The 23,275-nt window shown below is 40.6% G+C and overlaps 1 protein-coding gene across 1 annotated transcript; it reads right to left on the bottom strand.

Moving 5' to 3' along the window:
* Nucleotides 1-15,567: 15,567 nt before the first annotated feature.
* On the bottom strand, nt 15,568-17,167 carry LOC143577536 (NAC domain-containing protein 2-like). Its single transcript, XM_077061343.1, has 3 exons — nt 16,907-17,167; nt 16,389-16,666; nt 15,568-16,279 (listed from the first exon to the last, which is right to left on the bottom strand). Exons 1-3 carry the CDS (start codon nt 17,067-17,069, stop codon nt 15,872-15,874), a joined length of 849 nt encoding a protein of 282 aa, XP_076917458.1. The 5' UTR covers nt 17,070-17,167; the 3' UTR covers nt 15,568-15,871.
* Nucleotides 17,168-23,275: the final 6,108 nt, after the last annotated feature.

Genomic DNA, 23,275 nt, shown 5'->3' with positions numbered 1-23,275 from the left:
GTAAACATATGCATCAAATGATTATATAGAGGTACTATAACTTGTTTGCTTCTATCCTTATAATTGTTGTACAATTGTTGAATTGGTTTACTTTTTGATCGTTGCAAAGGATATCCGTAGTGGAGCGTCATGGCCCACGGAGGTCCGAAAAGCCTCCACAACATCGGGAACACCGTCCCCGGGACGCTGTGAGGCTCTTTATGTCTCAAAATCTCTTTCAACGCTTTATACAAAACAATGGAATTAAAGGAGGGTGCACTTCCCCCTCCATCCACTACGTTCGGTCTTATGAATGAATTGTTTAAGATCAATTTAGGTCTGATCAGTAATAAAGTCGACTCTCATAATGGTTAGAGACTGACTATTAAACTGGACGTCTTATAAGTTTACTCATTACAGATTGAAGAAACTGAAGATCAGATGTCAAATTAATTTAATATAAAATATTTAAAGAATACATAACATTTTAGTGCTGCTAACAAAAATTGTATGTTTAATGCAACTATTTGCAATGTTAGTTATATGTAAAAAAAAAGCTTTATTTTATTAAAAAGATAGAAGAATAGGAAAAATTAGAAAGAAAAAGATTATAGAAAGATTAACTCTGTTGATATATTTGGACCAAATGGTTAAACTTTATATGTGCAGTTTTTAAATCTCATACCCTTTTAAAAGTTATATAGCAATTTTTTAATATTTTTTTACTAGTCTAGTTAATTAACAAAGTAAACTCGCACGCCTGAAAAGCTCACCTTAAAAATAGTAAAAATAAAATAAACATGAAGAGGTATGTATCCACCTCAACACCGAGCAAGGCGGGTCAACCCACAAGATAAAGACATTATGAAGGCACAAAGCCAAAACCTATGCGCATGGCGCATACAAAACATGCTCAGGCATCATATGCCCAGGCACACATATGCTCGCGCATCACATATGCACGCGGCGCATCAGCGCGCGGCGCATATCACATGCCCGTGCATATCACATCTGCCCAGGCACACATATGCTCGCGCATCACATATGCGCGCAACGCATCAGCGCGCGGCGCATATCACATGCTCGTGCATATCACATCTGCGCATGAAATATCTGCGCGTGAGAATAAAGAGAAGACCTCGCGCATCCTCAGGGTGGGCGCGTATCATACGTGCACATAATCAACCTCGTCCTTATCCAAATCAGGATTAGGGCAACCTTGATTGTGCACATCAGACAACCTTCCAGAAGGCATCTTTTTAAGGAGTAAGAATATGCTGATGTTGACAGCTGCCAAATGAAAGGTCGACAACTCAGCATGACACATGTGCTATCACGTGATTACAACCAACGAGAAAGCGCCAGGTGTCCCAGAGGACACGTGGCGCAGTGCGATTGGAGGAGGCCAACGAGGTTGAGCCCAATCAGTGGAAACCCTAGCATTATAAATACAGCATCAACTCCACTTTGATGACACATTCATACTCAATCATTGACAGTTACAGGCAGTGATATCACATTCAATCATATTGAATTACATTCACTCACAGTCAGTTACATACAAACACACAGTCTCACAATCAGAGGGTATTCAGCTATTAAGCAATACTCTTGAGATTCCCTTACACACATTATCATCTTCTCCACAATATACTGATTCTCACGCCGGAGGGTTACCCCAAAGAGGACCCCTCTGTCCCTTTCTGAGGGGTAAGTAACGGCGCTGTTCATTTTGTAGGTGGAAGAGCACGGATCCAGAAGAACCATCGGTGAAATAGTATAATCACACCCGAGGAAAGTAGATCTGCTACCAGTGAGTAGATCCACGTTTCTTCATTGGCGCCATCCACTGTTACAAACGGCAATCAGATCTCATCAGATCTATAAAAAAAAAAATCAATCACCATGGTTTCTGGCGTTCGTAACGTTGATCAAGCTCTGGAGGATATTGAACGTGAGGGTGTTAACGACGGACAGCAGGTTCTGAGGGTTCCGCGTGATTCTACGCGTACCACCAGCAACCGTCCCTTCGTCACAACCCCTCACGGCCAGACTGAAACTCCTCCAGACGATCTCACGTTACAAAATATGGCCGGCGCGAAACTGAAAGGACCAATGGGTCCAGAAGAAGAAACAAATGATCCGAATGAATGGCTCATAAACGAGCAGCGGCGTCTGATGGAAAAGTACAATGAAATGGTCAAGCAGAAGAAGCTAGCCGACCAAACACAAAGGCAAGCTTTTGATAAGCAGACTACAAAAAGGCCGCGCGCGCCGGAAGAAGGACATTCTGTTCACACTGCACACACTGAGTTCAGTGATGAAGAAGTGCATAGCATGAGGAAGACGCGGGATACTCATGCAGGAGGCTCACAGCTCCGCGCGCCTGTGAACATGGCGCCTGGAGCCAGAGCCGATCTGGATCTGCACATGCCGTACAGCCCACCAGTTAGAGGGCAAGTGGACGTAACCACACCCTACAGACCAGCCATCTTGGTGAAACACTCAAAGTTCACTGCGCGCATCGCGCAGGCTCCCATCCAGCACAAGACCAAGATGCCAAGTGGTTTGGGTAAATATGATGGCACGACAGATCCAGACGATTTCTTGCAAGGTTTTTACAACACGGGAAACCTAGAGAGTTGGACGATGCCAACATGGTGTCATATGTTTGCTCGCTGCCTAACGGGCGCGGCGCGAGTATGGTTCGAGAGCTTGCCGACTGGGCAAATTGATGGGTTCGAGGAACTATTAGAAAAGTTCCAAGCCCACTTCGTACAGCAGCGCAGGCACACGCGCGATCCAGATGACATCATGCACTGCGTACGCAGGAATGATGAGACGATTGAAGATTACATCACTCGGTTCAATCAGGAGTCTTTGGCAATCGGAGGTATAACCGAGCAACTCCTGCGTGTGGCCTTTATACAAGGCGCGCGCAGTGATCAATTACGACGAGCTCTCGTAAGCAAAGATGGCATGCCCACCACGTGGGCCAAGTTAATGGAGGCATCGCGAGTTTTCGCGAGAAATGAGAAACAGATTGCCCAAGATAGGGCAAGAGAAAGAGCGCATCAGGCAGAATCACCGCGCAGCAAAGAGAAGAGGGCCAAACAGAATTCTGTATGGTCCAGGTTGCAGCCAACAAGTTTTTCTTCCGCGGAAAAACAAGCGCAACCAAGCTCACCCCAGCCCCAAAAAGATGTTCGTAATCGCGGGGAGGGTGACAAGAGGGAGGGCGGCAGAGATCCTAGCAGACCTCTGCCAAGAATATGGACACCCCTCACTAAAACACCTTCACAGGTGTTAAGTACTGAGAATGTCCAATTCAAGCCCCCCAAGCAACTACACTACAAGGGACCGCAAAACAGTGGCAAATATTGTGAATTTCACAGGTCCCCGGGCCACAACACCGACGCATGCCATCATTTAAAGGATGCGATCGAGAAGGATGTAAAGTCAGGCAGGCTGGCTCACTTGGTGAAAAACCAAAGAATAGAAGATGAGCAACCGGAAGGAGCCTCTGCCAGCAAGAAATACAAAAGAATCTGTGTGGCTGAGGGGGGACGACAAGGGCAGACGTCAAAAAAGAGAAGCGCGCAAATCCACGGGGATTGGCGCGAGCAGCAAGTCATCTTCCCAAGAATCAGGGGAGGCCCCTCAATAAGCAGTCCTCTCGTCATCACCACACACATTGCTCATTACGAAGTGTCAAAGGTCCTGGTGGACACTGGAAGCGAATCTGACATTATGTATGAGCAATGTTTCAGAAAGTTAGACCCGGCAGACCAAGCGCGGCTCGAAATTGTGAACGCACCAATCTGTAGTGTTTCAAATGAAATCATCCATCCCCTAGGCCAGATTCAGTTTGAACTAACTATGGGGGATGATGAGCATAAGCGAAGGGTCCGGCGCAGGCCTCAAACTGGTGGACCCTGATAATCATGAATATACTTATGCTATTAGGTTGGACTTCAAGAGTACCAACAATGAGGCTGAGTATGAAGCCCTGCTGGCTGGTCTGCGCATTGCGCGCAAGTTTGGAGTTAAAAGGCTAGAGGCCCATGTTGATTCTTACTTGGTAGCTGCTCAGGTCAACGGCCTATATGACGCCAAGGAGAACACAATGCCTCTATATCTAGAGCAGGCAAAAAAGCTCGTTGAGCAGTTTGACTTCTTCAGAATCATACACATCTCGCGCAGCGAAAACAAGTCCGCTGACGCGTTGAGTAAAATGGCATCAACTAATTTTGATCACTTTGGCAAAGATGTCAGGGTGGAAGTAATGAGCAACCCGTCAGTGCAAACGCAATCGGTCCTTGTAATTCATACAACCCCTTCATCCTGGATAACTCCAATAATGGAATTCATGAAGGAGGGGAAGTTACCGGACGATCGCGCGCAGGCGAGGAAGATAAGACACAAGGCGCAGAACTATGAACTACTTGAGGGTACATTATATCGACGCTCTTATCTTGGACCGCTCATGAAATGCCTGGATGCTGAAGAAGCAAGCTATGTGATTAGGGAGATTCACGAAGGAATCTGCGGAATACACGCTGGCCCGCGCATGGTGGTTGCCAAGGCAATGAGCGCAGGCTACTATTGGCCAGGCATGTACTTGGATGCGCTAAAGGAAATCCAAAAATGCAAGGCATGTCAGAGCTACGCGCCAAACACCATGCGGCCAAAGAACAACTTGATTCCGGTGACCTCTGCATGGCCTTTCCACAAATGGACCATTGATATTGTGGGGCCCCTGCCGCAAGCGCAAGGGCGAGTGAAATTTTTGGTAGTGGCGATAGACTATTTCACAAAATGGGTGGAAGCCAAGCCACTAGCAAAAATCACAGCTGAGGCGATGAAGCAATTTATCTGGAGCCACATCATTTGCCGTTTTGGCCTTCCTATGGAAATTGTGAGCGACAATGGCAAACAATTCACTGACAGGAAGATATCCAGCTGGCTCAAATGATTGCACATCAACCAAATCTTCACTTCGGTCTACCACCCTCAGGGGAATGGCCAAGTGGAGCGCGCGAATCAAAGTTTGTTAAATGGGCTGAAGAAAAGGTTGGAGGGAGAATCCCATTCTTGGGTCGAAGAGTTACCTAATGTCCTGTGGGCGCACAGGACATTAAGCAAAACTAGCAATGGCGAATCCCCGTTCAGCCTAACCTATGGGACAGAGGCTATGATCCCAGCAGAAATTGGATGCCCATCCCATAGGGTACTCATGATGAGCAAGACTGATAACGAGCGCGAAAGAAGATTGGACCTCAACTTGCTTGAAGGGCGCAGAGAAGCGGCTATCATCAATGAAGCCAAATACAAGAAAAAGCTGGAAAAATATTATAATCAGCGCGTTAAAGAATGCCACTTCAAGAAAAATGATTTTGTCCTTCGAAACAATGAAGCTAGCCGCGCGATACCCCCAGGAAAAATGTCCCCCAATTGGGAGGGACCTTATCAAATTTCAGAAGATTTGGGGAAAGGCGCGTACACTTTAAAAGATTTGAATGGAAAAAAGATACCGCGCGCGTGGAACGCGGCACAGCTTAGAAAATGCTTCATGTAAAAGTTCAAATATGTAATCAAGGCTTTTAAGCCATCATGAATGATGATTCGCGCTATCTTTCAATATTTGTTCTATTACCTTTGCATACATGTTTCACACTTCCTTTATTAATTTGGAGCAATATGACAACACTATATTGACTTCAAAACAAAATAAAACGAAGTAAAACATACATGCGCGAGCCTTAGCTCAAACGCGTTAACGAGTCTTAACTCTAAAACGTCAGGGCCTTAGCCCAAACCTACGAGCCTTAGCTCAAACACGTTAATGAGTCTTAACTCTAAAACGTCAGGGCCTTAGCCCAAAACAAAGAGCCTTAGCTCAAAACACTCACAAACATCCATCTTACATCCCGCGCAGCCTGATCATAAAAATCCTTAAACACAACTAAGGCAAAGTACATGCCATATCATAGTTGTTAAGGTCTCAGGTCGAGGTCGCGCTCGGAATCATAGTGGGTATCTGAGTAACACATGCTGACATGTAATGGCTAAAACTCATACTTCCATATAAAAACCGCGCGACAACGACGCGCGAAAAAGGAATTGTGAAAAGTTATCGCGCATGTCAGCATAAACAAGATACTGCGAAACCACTTACAAAATAGGACTATGGTTAAGTGAATAATTTCCTTACAACCTTGTTCTTATTTTAACGTGCAAGCATATCTTATATCTATACAAGCAAACATGAAGAGATGAATGGAAATGCGCAAGATGTAAAAAAGAGAAAACAAGTTTCATTCCATAGCATTGAAATTTACAAGTATGATGAGTTACAAATTACAAGTATATAAAAAAAATTATAAAATTTGATGAAGGGCTTCTCAAGTCTCCACATCGACGTCAGCCACTTCATCACCCTCATCATCTCCCGCAGCATCTGGCGCGGCCTGCTCCTCATCTCCGAACTGACCATAGTCAAGTTCTTCCTCCTCATTGGAGTCTTCTATCACGACGGTGTCAGGAGCAGATTCTTTCGCAGCGCCAGAGCCGCTGGCAGGGGCAACATCCCCCGCGCCACCATCATCGCTACCAGCCCTCTCGCATTCATCGAGCAACTTCTTTAGCGCGCCGAGGTCGGGCTGGTCAGCAAGCGCAGCTATCTGCAAAATCAATAGAAAAGTATTGAGTACAAAACACTTGGAAAATTAATCAAGTAAAACTCATTAAGGTCAAGGTACCTGCATAAGGATGGGGATGGGAGTATTCATGTACTTCTCCCCCACCGCGGCCATGTCCGCGCAGGCCGCGTCGCTCTTGTAAGGGTACTCGGATGGGTTCTTCTTCAACATGCCATATTCATACCCATCCGTAAACCCTTCAGCGCGACCCACCAAGCGCGCGGCAGCATTGCAGTCCATCACAAGGGCCTGAAACTCGGCGGAATATTTCATCGCCAAAGCGCAACGAGTCATGCCCTGTGACACCAGCCATTGGCAATCCTGCGCGAGGCCAGCAACAGACGTCTCGAGGGCAGGAACCTGGGAGTTTAATAACTCAACAGTTTCCTTGGTCTTTTTTAGCTCCTCCTTATCAGACGCTGCTGCCGCCAAAATTTTTTCTTTCTCCGCCTGCGCAGCACCAAGTGCTTCCTGGCTGGACGCTGCCGTCGCCAAGGCCTCATCTCTATCGGCCTGCGCGGCCGCCAACTCCCTCTTCAGGCGCGCAACCTCGCTCTCCAGTGATGATTTCTCAGTGATACTCCGGACGATAGCTTGGTCACGCGCCTCAGCTTGCTGTTCCAAGACACGCACTCTACGCGCGTACTTGGCAACTTCGGCCTCCGCCACCTGCTGCTTCTCCCGCGCAGCTTGGAGCTCATGCCCGCGCTTAATATAGGCGGTGTTGGCACTTGCTCGGTTTTCGCTGAGCTCCGCCTGGAGTTTCTCAGCTCGTGCGCGAGCATCAGAAAGGTTCCAGGCGGCCACCTTAGCCTCTCGCTGGGCTTCCACAAGAGCATCGCGTACTTTAATATAATCACGACGAAGCTCCTGGGAGGCAGCAAAGAAAGCCGACCCAGCGAAAATATGGTCATTCAGCAAGTCCGCGCGGGTGCGCTCCTCCTGATACCTCCTTTCAGTAGGAGGCACGGCATGAGCCCAGAAGTCCTCGCATACGCCCATGGATTGGAAGGAACTGTCTTCATTAATATTCTATCTCGGGCGGTAAACGTGGTCACCTTCCTGCAAAACACAAGAAATGTTCTAAGTCATAAAACATACTTATATGGAGGTACGCGCGGCGGAGCAACAAATTAAAACATACCTGCGGGGATGAAGCAGAAAAGTCAGCGCCAGCCCCACCAGAAGTCTGCGCTGCGAACTCTTGTGGCATCGCAGGGCTGGCGCGGTCTCCCAAGGAGTCTTCAGCTTGAGCCCCCTCATCCTCCTCATCTTCTTCAATAGGCCTCTTCTCCTGCGACCTGGAGGGCTCCAAACCAGTCTCGCGGGGAGGGCTGCGTGTAGGAGGAGGCGAGGGAGGTCTCGACGCCGCCAGTTCGGCGCGCAATACGGTTTCCTGCTCCTTGGTAATCCCAATAAGGGGAGACTCAGCACTAGCAGGAGCAGGAACAGAACCAGCGGCGCCGGCAACGGCGCCAGGAGTGTCACCAGCAACTTGTGCGCCAGCTACAACTCCTATGAACAAATCAACAAGGAAGAATGGTTTATGACTGAATCCAAAAGAAAAATTCAGAAGACAAATGTGCAAAACATACCTTGGCGCAATTCTGTTCGCGCGGCGAACATCGCCATAAAGTTCATTCTACCCTTTTCAGAGGGTAGAACAGGGGACTCCGAAGCAGCCCCCGGCGCAGCCTTAGCACCTTGTGGCGCCTGCGGCTGATCTGCTACCGTCGCCGGTTCTGCAAACATTCAAAGGAGCAAAGGTTTAATAACAATTCAACCAGATGAAGACAAGCAAAGTATACCTGTCGCAGGCGCGGCACTGCTTCTCTCTTCAGCCGCGCGAACGGAGGAGGTGACGCCACCATACCTCAAGTGGACAGGAGGTCTGCCCACTCTCACAGGCAGGGAAGCTAAAGAAACCTTGGTGGTAAACACCTGGGTTTCCTTAGGTCCCTTCGTTTGAGCATGGGGATGAGCGACATGGGTGTCATCTTTCTTTTGTTTCTTACTGGCCCCTGCGCCAGATTTCCCCTTAGCTTTGCGCTTTAGTAGGGGCGCCTCCTCTTCCTCCTCCTCCTCTTCCGCGAGCTCCAGCTCGTAGTTTTCAAGCGCATCTGCAAAAACAAGCAACAGAACTGTTAATAAACTTGGGTATTCTAAAGGAATGAGCATAAGTGCAAAGGCTTACCAGGCGCGTCACTGTCAAAGTCAAAATCCAGATCCACTGGGATGAACATGTCATCGAAGCGATCGGGGAAACCAACCTCCCCAGCGCCAAGCGCGACGGAGCCACCCTCCACTTGATCATCATAAGCGGCAAGGATATAATCCTTGGTGACTGCGCAAAAACAAGTCAAGTGATATCAGCAAAAGAATTATGTTAGCGCAGAAAAATAAATAAAGCAATGAAATAAACTTACACAACCCGTCGACTTGGATAACGGGCTCAAGCGCGCTGTCGGCCCATAGCTTACTCATGCCGACCCCCACCAGCGCCTCCTCGCAAATTTTCTTCGCGGGGGATGGTTCGGCGGTCAGTTTCTTAACCCAGGCGCCAGTTGGGTTCTTGAGGACACCCACATCCGCAGGCGCAGAAGAGATGGAGCGCATGGTCATACGGATGGGTATCACACCAGCCCTAATGTAGAAGAACCTCTCAGACCAGTCATGAAGGCTCTTGAATGAAACAGTGGAGCACTTCACCTTCTGACTGCGAGGAATAAAAGAGAACCAATTGTCTTGGATCTTGGCCTTATAAAAATACTGAAAGCGCCGAGGGGTAGGCTCCTCGCGCTGGGATTTGCACATGAACTCAAAGTGAGTCACGCGCACGAGTCCAAACGGATGGACTTGGGATATATGAATCCCATAGAACTTCAGCAGTGCACCCACAAACCTTGTTATCGGGAGACGAAGGTTGCAGTGGGTGAAAAAGTGGCTATATAGGGATATATAGCCGGCAGGCGGGTCCGCCGCCGTTTGCCCGGCCCCAGGCAACATGCAGCCAAACAGGGGGAGAAAGCCCTGAGAGGCGATGAGGCTGTCGAGATCGGCCTGCTTCAATTTGCAGGGGATTTCATTCCACCTTTTGGTGGCCTTGGTCCTCCCTACTTCCTCCGATGTGGTCTCAACAACCCTCTTCCCCTTCCCCTTTTGCTTCAATGTCGACATCACCACAGATTTCACACGGCGTCTTCGAGAGGCAATAGAGGTGATTGAGGGGCTAGACGAGTCTGAACTATCAGACATACAACTGCAGCAGCAAATAATAGAAGTTTTGAAACGATGAAAACACTCAATTCAGAATATGAAAGGCAGAAATTCGAAAATTTGCAACAATGAAGATGAAGATAGAAAATTTCTTAAGGGCTTGCTTTTATAGGCCCAGGAGAGAGAAATTTGGCAACTGATCGGATTTTCACGCGCCCCCACTCGCAGCTGTGAGCCAACGTGGTCGCGGCACGTGTCCTTGACACTGTTTGAGGGAACATGAAAACGTAACTGACCTGCCACGGAGCAGAGACGCGCCCCCACTCGCAGGTGCTAACCAATGCGAACGCGACACGTGTTCAAGACAGCTGTGTGAGGGGACATGAAAGGCAACTGTAGCACCTCGAGCACACGAAACGTCTGACACGTTTACGGCGCACGTCACCACCAACGAACCACGTGTTTGGACCCTTCGTTTCAACCAAATGGATAGAACTTCGCGCAACGATGGAAACAACCAAGAAAACGACAAAACCCCTTTTAAAAGACCAAATCAGTAAGTCTAATATCTATCTTACCGCGCTCGCGCGAGATAAGACACACATTAGACTGGGGGGGCTTGAAGAGTTATGTACCCACCTCAACACCAAGCAAGGCGGGTCAACCCACAAGATAAAGACATTATGAAGGCACAAAGCCAAAACCTATGCGCATGGCGCATACAAAACATGCTCAGGCATCATATGCCCAGGCACACATATGCTCGCGCATCACATATGCGCGCGGCGCATCAGCGCGCGGCGCATATCACATGCCCGTGCATATCACATCTGCCCAGGCACACATATGCTCGCGCATCACATATGCGCGCAACGCATCAGCGCGCGGCGCATATCACATGCTCGCATATCACATCTGCGCATGAAATATCTGCGCGTGAGAATAAAGAGAAGACCTCGCGCATCCTCAGGGTGGGCGCGTATCATACGTGCACATAATCAACCTCGTCCTTATCCAAATCAGGATTAGGGCAACCTTGATTGTGCACATCAGACAACCTTCCAGAAGGCATCTTTTTAAGGAGTAAGAATATGCTGATGTTGACAGCTGCCAAATGAAAGGTCGACAACTCAGCATGACACATGTGCTATCACGTGATTACAACCAACGAGAAAGCGCCAGGTGTCCCAGAGGACACGTGGCGCAGTGCGATTGGAGGAGGCCAACGAGGTTGAGCCCAATCAGTGGAAACCCTAGCATTATAAATACAGCATCAACTCCACTTTGATGACACATTCATACTCAATCATTGACAGTTACAGGCAGTGATATCACATTCAATCATATTGAATTACATTCACTCACAGTCAGTTACATACAAACACACAGTCTCACAATCAGAGGGTATTCAGCTATTAAGCAATACTCTTGAGATTCCCTTACACACATTATCATCTTCTCCACAATATACTGATTCTCATGCCGGAGGGTTACCCCAAAGAGGACCCCTCTGTCCCTTTCTGAGGGGTAAGTAACGGCGCTGTTCATTTTGTAGGTGGAAGAGCACGGATCCAGAAGAACCATCGGTGAAATAGTATAATCACACCCGATGAAAGTAGATCTGCTACCAGTGAGTAGGTCCACGTTTCTTCAAAACACAATAAGATCCATTATACCGAGTTACTGATTCAACATTTAATGACCAGAAACAACAAACTTATACACAAACAACTCACAAGATTTTAATTGTTTGCATCTCACAACGTTTTGACACAAAGGGAACATCTTCTTTCACAAGATTAGCTCTAGTACGGAGCCAGTCATCCAATCCAAAATAATACGCCAAGTCGCCAACCAAGAGTATTTACTTTCCAATCAAATGGTTGTATTGTGTTCATTGCTCACACCACACGCACATAGACTTTAAGCTATGTAAATGTATATTTATCCAGGCCTACCCATGGGCCAACCAAATAATCAATGGCTTTGGACCTCCGGTATTTCTATGCCTCTAGTTTTATACTAGCTCTGTCCCTCTTTAAGTGTCATTGTTTGAAAAACACAAAATTCAAGTTAGATTGAATGATTACTTTTTTTGTTTACCAAATGACAATAATGCCCTTGAAATTAGATCCATCGGTATTGTTTATTAATGCTAGTTGTATGTGTTTAAGGGTAAACTTGAAAATTAACAAATAAATTTTAAAAGTGGACATTTGTAATAGGACAAACAAAAATGAAAATATGGACACTTCAAGAGGGACCCGGGGGGGGGGGGGGGAGGGGTTTATAAGTTATGTAATATATCTTTTAAAACTAAGTTTTTTTATTAAGAACTTTTTGAGTCCCATGTTATTAATGATTCATATATTTTTTATGATTCATCCTTGTATTATGCTACACATAACATACAAAAAATTAAAAATAAGGTTATAAGCTAATGGCGACCAATAGTTAGAATAATAGATTATATATAGTAAGATTTTTTATATTGTCAAATAAAATTCAAAATTTGAAACGGGTATTCTAAAATGTTAAAGAAACAAAAAGTTTATAACTCACCCAATTATATACTTATTAGTTTAGTATTATCGGTCCCAAGTCAGAAAAAAAGAAGGATTTACATTAAATAAAGTTTTGAAAAAGCCAAACATTTTAATTTGTTTTGGGGTTAGCGAACGTTGAGACACCCCCTAAGTATCTAATACGGTTACTTATATCTATAAATATACTGAAAAATGTAAAATAACAGACAAAATCATAAGATATCCACTTGATTTTGTTTTGTGTGGTCACCTTGAACGTAATGGATAATATTATAGATTATGGGTGAGCAATTTAACCGTCAAAACCAACCGAACCATAACCGTCATAACCGAACCGATTTTAACCGATAACCGTCATAACCGGTGGGTCGGTTTTAATGAAGTTTTGAAAACCGCCAAATGCGGGTCGGTTTTGGTTATAGATACTTCCAAACCCGCCATAACCGAACCAACCCATTTATTTAACCAACAATATGTTTGGGATTTATTTTCAACAAACATATTGTCGGATTATACCATTTTGATGTGTTCGGTTAAACTTTTGTTATTAAATTAACTTAAATTTCATTGTTAGATTATATTATGCTATTTTTTCAACATTTGATATTAATATTATGGATTATATATTTTGTTGAATTATGTCAGGTCATTTTTTCTATTATTTGGTATCAAATTTTTAGGCTCAATTAAATTGTTTTAGTTATGGTTAACCGAACCATAACCGACTCGCTTTAACCATCAAAACCGATTAACCGAAACCGCCATAACGGATCGATTATGGTTATGGTTATCCATTAACCGATATGTCGGTTATGGTTATGGGTTTGACTCAAAACCGTTCCAAACCGACCTATGCACACCCCTATTATAGATGGCCCCCATTTAACAAAAACTTTCTTTTTGGAGGTTAAAGAGTCGGCACAAAAGAGGTAGTCATCACTTCTAGAATGACAAAAGAAAAAGCTTATGAGGTGTCAGTATCTTTTCACGTTCACTCACGCTTCATATGTTTTCTACACATATTTTTTGTACTATGATTTAACTCCATTTTATCATATATATTTTCTTGATTTCCACGTTTTATGTGATTTGAACCTAGGCATAAAGTATGCGGTATATTTGCTAGATTTTACTTTATAATTTTAATTTAAATATAGTTTTTTTTTTATTTTTAGTAGCGTTTAATATTGTATATAATTTTTTTACACATAAGATTTGAACTCATTTTCTTAAAAAGAACAAAACTTTATCTAGCTTTTTGATATTATTAGGCGAAGGAGGTTTTTGGATTAGATTAGAGTGTTACGTTTAACATGATAACTTTTGATAGTATATGACATTGGTAATATAAAGCGTAATTAGATAGTAAGTCAATGTAACTGTCATTAGTAGCTTGCAGTAATCTTAAAACCTTTTATCTGAAATTCTACTAGACGTCTTGTTTGTAATTGGTTTAACTATTGTGTCATTTATGTAATTCTAGGCCGAAATCACTTCCGTTTTCTCACTCCATAGCCATAATAATGACGAATGTTATGTTTGTACAACGTCTCTTTCCGGCCGATGTCCAATTTTCTAATTGGTTCAACCTATGTTCCGTTTATTGTGCCAGTTTCTAACTCCATAACCATACCAACGACGAAATTTATGCGTGTGCAGGCTTTTTTCTTTCAGGTTGGCCACTAATTCTCTAACTGGTTTAACATATGTGCTATTTACAGTTGTAGCCCAAAAATCGTGGCAACTTATAACTTCGTAACCATACCGATGGCGTATTTATGTTTGGGCAACATTTGTTTTCATGCCAACGTCTTATTTTAATTGGTTCAACCGTTATGCCATTCACAATTCTTGACCAAAAACGTGCCTACTTCTAACTCCATAACCATACCAATGACGGAATTTATGTTTGGGCAACATCGCTTTTCATGCTGACATCTTATATTTCAATTGATTCGGCCATTGTACCATACTACCTGAAGAGGTAGGTCCCCGCAAAGCCCAGTTGGACCCGCAAGACACACCTTGAAGAGGTACGTCTGCGCAAGGACCAGCTGATTCCGCAGGATCCACCATGCTCAGAGAGATGAAGACTTTACACGCAGTAGGCCAGCTGTTCCCGCAGGAAAGCCTCCCTTGGTACAGTACCCGCCTGTCCCCGCAGTTGTGGGTACAAGCCAAGAAGGAAGGCCACCCGCACTAACAGTAAGGCTACACGCATAAGGCACTAACTCAATACTTCAGTAATGTCACCTAAAGAAGGAATGAGCAGGGCGGGAATATTCCCGCCCAAAAGAGCTAGTCCGTACGCTTCTGGAAGATCTTTGTACTATACCTGCCAAGGTATGGACAAAATAGACAAGATCTGACCAAAGCAGCCCATGAACCAATCACAGGGTGACAGCTCACCGACAATAGTACGAGGAGGAGCACACTCCAGTACAAAATGTCACTATCAGCCGCTGCCTACCCACCAACTCCCATCGTGGCACGTACATAGCCCATAGTTGGTGGAAAAGGAATATTATACAGCTGGCCGTACCTGCTTGGAAACCTACCTTCGGCTATAAATACTCCAACACCTTGGAACGGTATCATCTTATCTTATCTTCTCTCTAGCTATTTCTCTCAATATACACTTATATTCAGAGCAATCTAGTCTGATTCTCACGCCGGAGGGTGGTCACAAGAAGGAACCCCCCCCCCCTTCTCAGTGACGAGCTCACGGTGTATGTTTTGCAGGTCAAGAAGAATAACTACCTCTGCCGGACCTAACCCTCGTGGGAAACATCTACTTAACCCTAAGATTATCCGTAATCTGCCGGGATCATTTAGTGTTTCTTCACTACCATTCACAATTCTTAGCCAAAATCACGCAAACTTCTAACTCCACAACCACATCAATGACGAGATTCGTGTTTGTAAAACATCTTTTAAATGGGTTAATATAATTTCATGTATTATTTGTCCCACCAAATGATTATATGTTCATAGACTGATCAAATGATCATTTAATGTTCTATCAAAAATATCTATTAACATGGTTTTTTATGTATCATAAAAAAATATATTATTTTTAATTATTAGTTTAACTCATAAATATTCAAAGAATAACAGAATGGCCCTAGAAAGCAACACATTTATATTTCATTTTTTTGTTCAAATTACAAATCTAAAAGAGTGTTATTTGTGATCTACAATGGTAACATAAAGCCAACATCAAAAATTCTTGCATCAATGGCAAATGTGCCCATCACTACTCTATCATCCATTTATTAACTTGCTCCTTGGCCCATAACAAAACTTTATGTAGCCATTTTGCCCTTCCACTTGTAGTGACCCATTTTGAACCATTTGATGACGTGGCTAAATCGGCTCAAATCCTTCACTATCCACTTGTGATTGTACAAACGTAGCTTCAAATGGTTCTTACATTTGAAAGGGCTTGGGTGTGTACATAAACATGTCTTGTAATGGGGAGAGTTGAAAGTCGCTGTAGTACCCCGACTGAGGGGTAAAATCGTCATTCGGAAACGGATCAACGTAACTAAACCCGACATCATTCCCTTTCGGATCACTTTGCACCTCTTTTTCGTGTTCGGGACTTGAATCCGTGTGTAAAGTTGGGACTGATTCCGACGTCTCGAAATGGAACACGTCATTCATTACATGATGTGGCACTGATGACTGCGGTACAACCGCGGGCCCAGGGATAAAATGGGTAATTTTGGGTTTTGTTTCGATCCCCATTTCGGATGATTGATTGTTATCCGTGACATAATGTTTCTCAAGTGTACCTTTTTTATTGTATATTCGACATAATACCCAATCATCTAACTGCAAAACACAAATCAAATCAAATCAAATCAGATCAAATCAACTTACATTAATAATTAATTTAATATTACACGAGTAAAGGTAAAATTGTCATTTTAAAAAATTATACCCTAAGATTATTATTCCGTTTACTGGCGGACCGGTCAACGTTAGCAAGTCGATACTCATGCATAATCCAATTAGTTTTCACCCCTCTCGGAGCTTTGCCCGCGTAAAACACCAACGCCTTCTTAATCCCAACCGCCTTTGGCTTCCCGATCGGTTTATCAGCTCCAGTAGCCTTCCAATAACCCGTTCCAGCCGCTCGATTCGGGCGAGATCCGTTCGGATACTTTCGGTCTCTAGGCGAAAAGAAATACCACTCTTTTTCTCCATACAAAGCCATATCTGTTAAAAATCAGATAAAATAATTGTATTTTTAGTTAAACCATTACACAATTATTATAAAATAACAAAACAAAACAACTATAAGAAAATAAGTGCCTTTCTTGTCATATTTATCTCAAACCAATCATATCATCCAACTCACACTTTTATAATATTATAATAATAAAAAAAATTATAAAATAATTGCATTATTAGTTAAACTATTAAAATACAGTAAAACTTTACAAAACTTAAAATTACCAGGAAGTTGCCACGGATCGAATTTATATAGATCAATCTCCTTAATAATCGGGACCGAAATAGGCTGAGAAGCGCATCGTCGACACAAGTAATGCGTAACCAATTCGTCATCTGTCGGATGAAACCGGAAACCCGGTGGAAGCTCTAAACCGTCACAAGTCATAACAAATAGCAAATATTTTGTTAATCCGAATAACCCGATTAATAATATTATTATTATTAACCTTTAAGACAAGGGAGAATATGTTTTCGGCAGTGGTAAAGTAGAGGATACAAAGGTGTATATATAGTGTTATATAGACTAATAATTATAATAATAATAATAATATATGAACAAAAGGTTGAAAATGAAAACGTTGTTGAATTGATTCGAGGATGTTCGTGACCGTAGGTCTCGTTGTCTAATGTTGAAGTGTGAAATAATAAAAAGGTGGAGTGGGCGAATGAGGAGGTGACACGTGGAGATGGGTCATGTGGGTGAAGGGGTGATGATGTCACTGCGTGCGTCATGTGGTTTGGACGGATACGAGGTAGGGTGACACGTGGAGTGGATAGATGTTGGGTTTGACTCGTGTCTGTGTTCGTCATCGAACGAGGTGGCTACATTCTCCATCAAATCATTTATGTCTTTGTGTTGTAAAGTTAAATAATTAAAATTGGAAATATGGAAAGGTGGGTATATATATTTATATATTTTGTTGTATATTGTTTTTTAACGGCAGAAAATCTTTGGTGTAAACCGTATTTCTTTTGATGGGCAGAAATCGGATGAAATTTGTGAACCCTCGTCTCATTGTCAGGTTTGGATTCCGAATTAAAACCCTGATTTGTCCATTCACTAACAAATGAGAATCGAACATACGTCTTCACATTTGAGAGGACATGCCTCTTATGTTAGATTCTAATACACATATGTTAGAAAATTATGTAAATTAAGTAAATACTAAAACTTTACATTTTATTTGCTTGTTGTTTGGCAAGTTAAGGAATAGAATGGTCACATAAGTGTTCGTGAACTGTTTGACAGAAAGTTTTTCGAGCAAGAAATTTGTATTTATTTAACTAAAGTATTGAATATGAACACATGTTTCGTTTGCTCAAATGTGTTCCTTTGTGTTTGCTCATATGTACATTCATTTATGATTGTTTATCTTTGTTCAATGATATTCGTTTATGTTTGTTTACGTCCATTTATGTTCAACAACTATTCATTTAGATTTTACATAAAGGAACACAAACATTATTCTGATTAATTGTTCAATATTTCCCCGTTTGTGTTCATTTACAAACCTACTTATAGTTATATTGCATAAAAGTAATTACAGCATGTATTTATGTAAATAACGAAAACTTGGTTAAGTGTATGATTCTGCTCGCATATCATAACTTCTTAGAAAAGCCGATTTAAGTTCTTGTGAAATGAGATCATAAATCATGTATTGCTAACAAAACGTCTCCGTTTATCTTATAGGCGACCACCAACTTACGTGTGCTCATCATTTATCGTGAGTTAATTACTATTGTCTTGTTAACGTAAATCTTGTGCGAGCACGGAGAGTTAAATGTCATACTTACAATTCAAATGGATTTTTTGAGTTAGTTTTTCAGTTCGAGTCTAATAAGGAATTGTTTAGGTTAAATATTAGAGGGTTATTTGTAATCAAGTTAATCATAACAATTAATAATACAACCGAGCTTTAGACTTGAAATCTTATTCTACCAACTTAACGTTTATGTTTTACATATTCATTTAAAGTATATCCGTTTAAGATTCGTTAAAGACGATTATGTATGCAAAAGAATATGCTCTTTCTTAAATGGGAAATGTGGAGGTGATTTTAGTTTTCATAAATCCATGAATTTTATTCTTACAAGTTAGAATTTCTTTTAAAGTTATTTAAATAAAAAAATTAATATTCGAGATTATCATGAAATAATAATATGGAATATTAGTGTTACGAGAAATATTTAGCATTTATTAATTTGATAAAGAACAGGAATATTATATTATAAATAAAACTTTATTATTATTGTTTTTTTATATCTATTTTATTTTTAACCTATTCTATCTTCATATCTCAAGTGAGACGGAACCACAACCATTTGGTAAAAATTATACACTTTCACCACTACACAAGCTGGTGGTTGTATAACTATTGATTATTAAATTGACTTTAGAAATTAATTTAATCAAATAAACATAAACGAATTTACAAAATTGATTTAACTACAATTAGTTTTTAAGGTTAGGTTCAAATACATAGACTTTTAAAAATAGGAAGTTGTATGAGGTATCAGATGGACTCTAATTGAACTTAAACTAGCAGCATTGGAATCGTTTCGTCTAACTATATGATATTATATTTTAAGTTTTCGTTTTTTGGTTTATTACTTGTAGATTTTAGACCTTTTTTTTTCAAATCATTGTCTTTTTTTTTCCTTTTATTTGTAAGATTTAGTGAATATGATTGTTGTTATATGAAAATTATTTGTTTTTACATTTACTTAATAATTAAGAAGTGAATAATTCGTTTTCATAGTGTGACCCTGAGTGTGACCGATTGTTTAGGCATATTAATATTTTTAGTAACTTCACGAAACACATGCTATAAGTATAACCATGTTGCTGTTTAACTGCCTTACTCATTTACTAAGAGGTTTTGTGATTTTCAATTATTTTATTGTAAGTTAAATGGTAGTCTCTACTCTCTTGAGTCTAGACCATTCTAATAGTTTCTAGTCAATTTTTTATTCACGTTTTAATTATTTTAATAAACAGGTTAGACCATGTGTTTTGGAGACTAGAGAGGTTAGTTAAAACGTCACGTCACTGTTTTATGTTTAACTATCCAAACCATGAATCACGTGTAAGAGAGGAGGTTAGTTAATCAAGTCTTTAATCATTGAGATGGTGTGGCACTGTAATGATGGCGATGTTGGAATGAGTCAAATGGCGATGGAGAAGAGTGGAGCCTGGTTTTTAATGGGTGTAATGGTGGCGACGCCTATTTATTTGCTGAGTAAGTAAGTAGGATGGGTTTGACGTCCAACCATATACCATAAAGTCTTTCTATAAACATTATTTTACATTTTTACTTAATATAAGAGTTAAGCTCTTCATGAAATGACTATAGTCCTTTGTTATGATTAGACTAGAAGTCTAGAAGCCCTTTTGATTAATAATTTTGGTAGCTACTTTTTATAAATTTGTAATCATAATTTTATATGTATAACAAACACATACATAAGCATCATTAAGATATGCTATAGCATAATAGTGTTATATATACATAAACATCACTTAGGCTATGCTTTAGCACTCCATTTATCGTTCAATTTTGGGCGTGTTATCGCCCCACTACGTTGAGCCTTAGGGCATGAACCATGCACAACATATTATAATTAATATACTGATATTATACTATTTGTTATAAACTAAAAAGAATATATTTAAATATACTTTTAGTAATACTTTACTTTTGGTCTAGCATTGCCGATCCTTCTCGAGACAACTTGTATTTTGTCCCATGCTATACCGTGCTTTTTAATTTTCTGGGCCTTTTTCTAATTAAATATACTTTTTCTCAAAAGCATGTATTAAAAGTTTATCAACAAATTTGTATTCTTTTGCTTTTCACAGTAACACAATTTTATGTTCATATTTCAATAGCACATATAAATATATGGGCTCATGCGAGCTCAACTAGGCACGAACCCGGTTTAAATTTCATGCGAACCAGCTTCATTCCGCACGAAAATAATACGAGCCGAGTTAGGAGTTAGTGACAACTTCTTTCAAACGATTTTAAGTGAGTTTCTAAACTACTGGTTATCCGAATTTTCCTTAAATTACATTTGCATAACTAAAATTTAACCTAATAACGAGATTATTTTAAATGACAAACTAGTCAATTAATAATATATATTACCAATATGTCAATATATGTCCACATGAAACTCGAACGCTTGATCTCATTAATAAAGAAAGAATCTAATAAATAAATGGTAAAAGGTGGGGTTAAAGAAATGTGTTAGCTAAACATACCTCTCTCTTATCTATATTTACTAAAATTTATCCTTCCTTAAAGTTTATGATTTAAACCTTTTTGTTTACTTTATGTCATTTTATTATAAGTTTTAAAAACGTTTTTTTTCCTACCTTTTTAAAGAAAGTTTTTTTTTTTTATAAATATTATAAACGTTTTTTAATTATTTTAAAACAGCCAAAACTTTTTTTTTCTACTTTAAATGTGTGAGTGGTGAAAAGTAGGTTTCAATTTCAATAGATGACCAGATTCAATGCATTGAGTTTCAAAAAGTCAAGACAACCCTTGTGGACTCACTACTTAATGTTTATCTTTTACTTGCCCGGTTTGATCTAAGGATGTAAATAACTAAATATGGATTTTTTTATAGTTTTTTTCGAGCATTATATGAGTATTAAGTCTTGACAAATCCTAGTCAGATCTAGTTCTTTGATAAATGATAGGATCATATACAAATAGCTCTTAATATGAGAATCGTAACATAACTAGATTAATTATTATTACGCACTTGTTTGTACTGTAAGTATGTAATATATTATATCATCACAATATGAATTCACGTAATAGTTAGAATGTTAATTCAAAATTGTGGGGTTCATTTTTTAGTTATAAACTTATAATATCAACAAAACCATATGAATAAACACGGATACGTTCATTTACCCAACACGTACTTGATTCTTAAACATGCTTGGTTTCAATACGTGATAGAACGGTTATCATTTCTTTCTTTCTTTTTTTGAACGGAAAATTTCTGTCTACCAATACCTTCCGAACTTGATGTTTTAAAGGTTTTGTCTTTATCAATAGATAACTAACTACCTCCCAAGACCGGTTAGCATTTCTGATAACCCATAATAAATTTAGATAAAAAAGTAAGTGGAGATGAATAAACTAATATGAGCATTTCTGGCAGCTTCCCTGTCTCTATATCTATAATTACATTAAAAACAATACATTTTCTCTCTCGTGTACAATTAAATAATTTTTTTTACATCTTTATCATTACCTCTTCTCTTTTTTTCACTCACAATCACTTTCAAATATATTAAAAAGTAAATAAAGGATGAGCAGTGTTCATCTAAATTTACTTATCTTTTTAAAATTTCCTGTCTCTTTCACTCACAGCCATTTAACATCCTCTAAAAATTTTAGAGAACTCCCTCACATAATTATAGAAGAGCTGTCGAGAATTTTTACGCTTACTAAATAAACAAACAAACATAAATGAATTCATCTGTTCATTTACAAGACTACCAAACATACTAAAAACTATAATTATGACAAAAACTAAGTTTTATCAATTATACCTAAGATTATTAACGGTGTTCATTCTATTTATATAAATAAAATGATTCATAAAATACTAAAATCTTATTAAAAACTAGATTTAACTATTTAAGGTGATTCGTGGGCCTTGTTAAGATACTGCATGATTTTCAGTTGTTAAAGCCGGCCATTTTATTATTGGGCCTAGTCATACGTGTTCGCTATCAAAACCATAAACAAGTGCACAACATGTTTTTTATTAGTAAAACGAGGAATTGGTCGGTTGTGTGTCATGTTGTAAAAGAAACATGTTGCAAAGAAAATGTCTAATCATATAAAGATAAAATCTTCACATTAGTGTTGTGTAAATCTTAAAAAGAGTGTCATTATGGCGGTGCAACGGTGAACGCCTGGACGGTGGGGGTGACTGGTGGCGGTGTTAAGGAAAATGGGCGACTAAAAGGGAGGGGGTGATTGGTAATGGTGCGCAAATGGATAGTTAATTACACTTTTTATTCGAGCATTCACAAGTGAGACTAAGACTATGCATAGTCAAAACTATATACACTCGGACATTTTGTAAAAAAGTGAGTGTAGCGGGAAAATGCCCCCAAAAACGTCTCTTTTACAAAACCCTCAAAACTCGTGCCACACCAATGTTTTGTACAAATCGCTGGTACCAAAAAAGCACCCCAAAACGCGCGGGGGGGGGGGGGGTGTTCTTCGACGTTTTGGCCCCAAAACGCCAACAATTTAGTCTGACTAGAGACAGTGTAACAAGCTCTCTATCATCTTTTTTTCCCTTCCCTCTTCATCACGTGCGATTTCCTTTAAATTATCTTTTCTTTCCCTTGAAAATGCCGAAAAACACTTCACTCTAGTTGCTATAATAGTTCCGGTGGTGGTAGACAAAAATAATAATAAAGATAAAATTGTGATTTTTTGATAAATTAATAGCTTAACAAGCTTTCATTTTTGGAGTTGATTTGGTGGGTGGTTTCTCTCCGAGTTGTGAAAGTGGCTTGTTTGTTGGCGTTTCGCTTGTTTATAAAAG

This window comes from Bidens hawaiensis, unplaced genomic scaffold (assembly GCF_021521415.1).
Source record: "Bidens hawaiensis isolate Kalapana, Puna unplaced genomic scaffold, B.hawaiensis_p1.1 tig00028733_1, whole genome shotgun sequence".
Taxonomy (NCBI): domain Eukaryota; kingdom Viridiplantae; phylum Streptophyta; class Magnoliopsida; order Asterales; family Asteraceae; genus Bidens; species Bidens hawaiensis.
The sequence above is the reverse complement of the archived record's forward strand: the minus strand, read 5'-3'. Positions and strand labels throughout refer to the sequence as shown.